Source organism: Malurus melanocephalus, unplaced genomic scaffold (genome assembly GCF_030028575.1).
Source record: "Malurus melanocephalus ecotype Western Australia unplaced genomic scaffold, MMel_1.1 scaffold_1479, whole genome shotgun sequence".
In the NCBI taxonomy this organism is placed as follows: domain Eukaryota; kingdom Metazoa; phylum Chordata; class Aves; order Passeriformes; family Maluridae; genus Malurus; species Malurus melanocephalus.
The window spans coordinates 2257-8170 of record NW_026624711.1 but is presented as its reverse complement, the minus strand read 5'-3'; the positions used below and the strand labels follow the sequence as shown (position 1 = coordinate 8170).

The 5914-nt window shown below is 60.2% G+C and overlaps 1 protein-coding gene across 1 annotated transcript in view; it reads right to left on the bottom strand.

Annotated features, from left to right (window-relative positions):
* The window catches only part of LOC130587039 (MAP kinase-activated protein kinase 2-like), a 13400-nt gene extending 8792 nt beyond the window's left edge, over positions 1–4608 (bottom strand). Inside the window, exon 1 of the mRNA XM_057387995.1 lies at positions 4276–4608. Within this exon, the coding sequence (XP_057243978.1) occupies positions 4276–4608 (333 nt within the window). The remainder of the gene's footprint in view (positions 1–4275) is intronic.
* Positions 4609–5914: the final 1306 nt, after the last annotated feature.

The following is a 5914-nucleotide window of genomic DNA, read 5'->3' as shown; positions in this document are numbered from 1 at the left end:
TTTTTCTGCCCCGGCAGAGCCCCGGCGATTTGCATTTTTGCATTCCTGCCTGGAACAGCGCTCGTCCTTCCCCACGGGGAGAGGCACAGGCAGGATGTGCCCGAAACATCCCCCGGGTTTGGGTCACACCTCTCCCACCCCCTCATCCCTCCTGCTTCCCGGGGCGGGGGAAACTTGTGGAAACCTTTGGAAAACTGTGGAAACCTATGGAAATCTGTGGAAACCCATGGAAATCTGTGCTGCTGGTACCAAACCATCGCAAACGCGGCGAGGAGCGAAGTGGCCAAGCCAACCTTTGCACAATTCCTTGCCATACAGCCCCTCCTCGCTCCTCTCTGTTGCTTAATTACCCTAAAAACCGGATCCAAAACCATCAGCAAGAGTAACACCAGCCCCACCAGGAGCCGCGTAAAGGGGACTGGAATAAAGCTTGGCTATTTGCAGCCCCACTGCAAAGAGCCAGGAAGCTGAAGAGGAAAAAAAATAAATAAAAAAAACAACAAAACAATTTGTAATTATGCGCCGGGAAAATGGAGCAGCAGGAAGCAGCCAGTTAACATCACCCTGCACGAGGCAAAYAGCGGAGGTACAGCAAAATACATCCCATTTTCAGAGGGCACTCCGAGCGCTTTTAGAGGAGATTAATTGGATTTCTAATGAAATGGGARGCAGCAGCCTTCATTACCTGCACCAGCACGGCCCTGACGTTTGTTTTTGTAGGCAGACATCCTCCAGGAGCAAAGAGTGCCCGGGTGTTGGAACAGCCAGCTGTGATCCAGCTGCTGCCCTGCTCCCCTGCTGGATGAGGGGATGGAGAGGGGATGGAGAGGGGATGGAGAGGGGATGGAGAGGGGATGGAGAGAGGATGGGGAGGTTATGGAGAGGGGATGGAGAGGGGATGGAGAGGCTTCCAGAGGAGCAGAGGAAGCCTCATTAGGGGAATGATTTGGGTCATTTAGGAAATGTGAAGGGGAGATGAAGGCCAGATGCACAGAGGGATGTGGGGATGGCCGAGCCATGGCAGAGGCAGTCCCAAAACCTCTGCCCCACACAGCACTGCACCCTGGGGTGCTGGGGATGTGCCCAGTGTGACACAGGGTGGGACAATGGCAGCYCCTGCACCAGTTTGTCCCCTTTGGAGGGAGCCTAGAGCTGCCAGCCTTCCCTCCCACTGCCCAGCCCGCAGTGCAATCCCTGCTGGGCGCTGTCCTGGCCCTGCTCCGGCCCCAGAAACTCCAACCCAGCAGATCTGGGGGCTGTGGGGACGCTGCCCCTGTCCCGATTCAGCTCTGCTCTCCAGGGCATCCTGGCACCGCAGCAGGATTGATATTCCTTGGCTGCCAGCGAGGAAAGGATAGGAAACCACGGCGAGGGTGAGCTGCCCCCATCCCACCCATCGCAGCTGATCCTAAAAGTGCAGCACAGCCAGGGTTAACCCTTCGATGGCAGCAGCAGGATAATCTGCTGGGGTTCACCCCGATTCTTCCTTCCCAGCCCTTATCCCCTGCTCCCCTCCCAAAKGAGGGCTCCTGGAGATCAAACTCTCATTATTTCAGCCGCAGAACGCTGCACTGCCGGGCTGCTCCTGCTGGAGAGGGGCTGGGGCAGCTGAGGCGGGCAGTAACCGGATCCTGAGTTACACAAGCGTCCCCGGGCCGGGCACAAGGGCAGCGCTGCAGGAAGGAAGGAAGCTCTGCCACCACCCCAGAGCGGATCCGGGCGGGACTCACACACCGAGGAGCTGCATCCCCTTCCCTCTGCGGCTCTGGGCTGCTTTAAGCGGGGTCAGATTTGCAGCCACTTTCTCCAAATATCAGCTCGTCGGGCAGAGCATCCCCCGTGTCCCCTCGGGGGACAGCCAGCACAGGGACAGCCAGCACAGAGCTCTGCCCCATCCCGGCTCCGCTCCCACCGGGGCACCTCCCTGCAGGAAAGGAGGGGGAGCAGGGAGCGGCCACTCCACCCTGCGAGGAAATTCAGCTCCGAGCCGCATTCCWGCTCCCCTCGCAGACACCTCGGAGATTTGGGCAGACGGCTTTGCTGCCATCCTGTGCCTCGGCTCAGCCCAGCTCCCCCAGGAGCTGGAAATTAGTTCTGTGCCCAGCTAAACACCCTCATTAGAAGCCTCAAATTGGCTCCATCAGCGGRTGGCACAGCCCAGCTCAGTGCTGAGAGCAGCACAGGCTCCTCACCAGCTCCTGAGGCACCTCTGGGCTTTTCCCCACCTCGGAAAGACAAACCCTGGAAGCAGCTCCTGCAAACAAAACAGCTCATCGGGGTGTGTGCAGGGGAGCAGCACCTCCCCGAAAAAAACCCAAACCCAAATCCAGGCTCCTGCGGGCATCAAAAACCAGCTGGAGCTCCAAGAAAGGGCTCAGAATCGCACAGAGCTGAATTCCCCCATCACCTGAGGACAGGCACAGCACAGTGGGTGGGCACAAGGCAGGAAGGAAGGAAGGAAAGCTCTGGAGCAAAGCAGGGGCCGGAGCTGCCCACGCTCACGTTCCCGTTCCCGTTCTCTCTGCTGCGTGTCCTCGGGCACCACTGATTCAGTCACCGCCTCCTCCCGGGATGATGCTCCCTGAGTCACCACAGGTTGGGAAAGGCAGCTCCCTCCTCCCCCGGCTCCCCAAGGACCCCGTCCCACTGTCTGTCCTGGCTGTGGGTGCCACYGCAGCCCCTCAGTGAGCCAAAAACACTCAGATATCAGGGCAAGATATCCCTGTCCAGGAGTTTGCCCAGGAAAAGCTCACCTTAACGGGTAATTTCCATGGAAAGCAAGGACCAGGCTCACCCTGTCCATCTTCAGGCCCCACCATGACCCACGCTCACCCCAGGCAGGGCAGTTTTATTTCCCTGTGTATTTTGATCCCCCCAATTCTCCCCAGTCCCCTCTCCCACCCCTCCACCAGGACCTGCCTAACACACCCAGGCCCCAAAAGACCCCCAGGAGCTCCCTCAGGACCTGCCAGCACCACAAAGGTTAAAATAAATCCTCCTGAGTTGCAGTAAGAAGGGAGGCAGGCTGCCATCCCCCAAATTATCAGCAGGGAAGCAAAGCAGAGYTTCCCCCTGCCTGGATCACACTCACACACGGCCTCTGGATTCCCCTGACCCGGCCAGCACAGGGCAAGGAACATTTTTTCCTAATAAAGCAAAAAAGGGTTTCTCTTCAAAGGATTTTCCTCTTCTAATCTTCCCCTGCAAACTCGCTGCCAACTGGCGTCAGCTGCTTTACACATTTGTAGGGCCGGCGCTGGAAGCTTTTTTCAGGCTGCTCCCACCTCTCCCCGCACTGAACCGATCCTGGAACGCCAGAATATTCGGGAAACCCACAGGTGATGAGCCCAAAGTTGCTCCAGCCCTTCCCAGACAGCATTCTGAGGCAGAGCCCAGCAGGAGGACACAGAAGCAGCAAAGCTCAATTCCGCTTTTGGCGTTTATGAACTACAACAGAGAAATAAAATCACGAGTCCCAGAGCCCATAAGGGGAATTGTGTTACCAAACAGAGGGAAATTCATGGYTTAACCACAAGGCAGCAACAATTAAAGGTGCAGCTCAGGAAACCTCCCCCACATCACCATGGCTCTTTATATAAATCTTCACATTAACCCCATCCCCGCCGTTTCCACCCACCACAACCCCCGGTGATGGGGCTTTCCCAAGCTGGGGCTCATTTCTGCTCTGCCTACACCCCGAGAGCCATGCACAGAGCTCAAAGCTCCAGCTGAGCAGGCCAGAGCCTCACGCTCATGTTTGTTTTGCCCATTTGGGGGAAGGAGGAGAGTGGAGATGTCCAGAGGAGGAGCGGGCGTTGAGTCCGGCATCACCCTGCCCACAATGTGCCCACAATGTGCCCACGGTGTGACCTGTCCTGCCATCCCAGGGGGCTGTCTGGGAGGGACTTTGTTCCCTGGTGGAGGGTCCATCCAGGATGGTTTGGAAGCAGCACAGCAGCAGCAGCAGCCACCAGAGTGACAGGGACCACTGCCACCAGAGCCCGGGGGATGCTGAACCTGTGACCGGCTCCATCCTCYACATTCCCCAGCCCCGGGGGAGAACAGAAAGGTTGGAGAAAGGATCCCGGCGGCGAGAGAGAATGATTTAGATGACAAAGAGCTGCGAACGGGGGAGCCACACAGGGGGAGGCGAGCAAACGCGAGCTGACACGCACACGCTCGAGCTGCTCGGCCGCATTCCCGCAGCGCGAGTGATCGGAGCGCTCCGAGGGACACCCGGGGACACCGCGGCGAGCCCGGCGACAGCCTCGGCACCGCACGGCCCGAGACAGGCGGGCAGCCAGGCGTGAACGGGCGGCGGGAGCCGCGATCGCCGCCGAGGCAGATGTCACAGATGTCGCGGATGTCGCGGATGTCGCAGATGTCGCAGAGGGGGCAGATGCCGGAGCGCGCTCGTCCCGGCTCCCGCGGGCGATGTCGCAACGGGGCGGGGGACCCGGGGACGGACACGGGGAGAAGGAAGAGGCGGCTCCTACACGGCGCTTTCACAAGGGACCAACATTGCGCAACCCCCGCGTCCCCCGCGCTCTCCGCTCCGCCGGTGGCGGCTCCTGCGAGGATCCCGGGCTGCCGGGGGTCCCTCCACATCTGGGGTCCCTCTCTCTGCCCGCCGGGGGTCCCTCCACATCGGGGGTCCCTCTCTCTGCCCGCCGGGGGTCCCTCCACATCGGGGTCCCTCTCTCTGCCCGTCGGGGGTCCCTCCACACCGGAGGTCCCTCCCTCTGCCCGCCGGGGGTCCCAGCCCGCCGGGGGTCTCTCCCTGCCGAGGGTCCCTCCCCCTCCCTGCCGGGGGTCCCTCCCCTCCCCGCCGGGGGTCCCTGCTCGCCCGCAGCCCCCCCTGCCCGCAGCATCTGCCGAGCATTTCGCCGGCCCGCTCCGCTCCGCTCTCCCCCTGCGACAGATGCAGCGGCCATTCAGCCTTTTCAGGCGGCAACAAAAGCCTCTCGAGGCGCACAAAGGCGAGGAGCAGGAGAGAGGCCTGGGCTTAAGTGAGAGCCACCTGCCAGGGGCCCCCCGTGCGATCAGCCCCGGCTGCAGAGCGCATTTCCCCGCGGCAGAAATGGCCCTGGCACAGCCGGGAGATGATGAACCCAAGTGGGGAACCAGGAGCAGCACCCCGGGGTGATGAGGGAGGGGTTCCAGCGTGGAGGAGATGGAGTGGGTGGGAAGGGGCGGCAAAATTCTCAGGAGAAAGTCAKAGCAGGTAAACGGCAGCACGGCAGAGCACGAAGCATCAGCGCTGACTCACAGCCAGCAACAGGCTGGGGCTGGTGTTTAACGGGGAGAAACAAAGAGTTCCGGCTTTGTTTACCKGAGAAAAACAAACTGAGGGGCCTGTTCAGAGCCGTGGGTTTGTTTTGGGATCCTCCTCTTCCTTCCAGCCCTGAGCAGCAGCGCTGGGTTCTGCTGACTCACACAAGGCTCGTCTGTACATGAGGCACCCTAACACTAACCCTAAACCCAAATCCTAACCGTAACCTTAACCCCAAATCCTAACCCTAACCCCAAATCCTAACCCTAACCCCTAACCCTAACCCTAACCCCAAATCCCAATCCTCACCCCAAATCCTAACCCTAATCCTAGGGCTGTGAGCAGCCCAGGCACGAGCCACGGCCACGAGGGGACACAGCCATGAGGGGACACATCCTGCTGTGCCACACCACAGGTCCCAGGGAGCAGATCTGGCTGTGGTGACAGAGCCACAACCCCGGCCAGGACCTCCTCATGAATCCAAAGGGGTCATGGCAAATGGGGTCATGGCAGCCAAAATGCTCCATCCCATGGATCCCATCCCATCCCATCCCATCCCATCCCATCCCACCCCAAACACACCCAAGGTGTCTCTGCCCCCCTGGAGCCAGCTCAGCACTGGGTTTGAGCAGGGAAGGCACC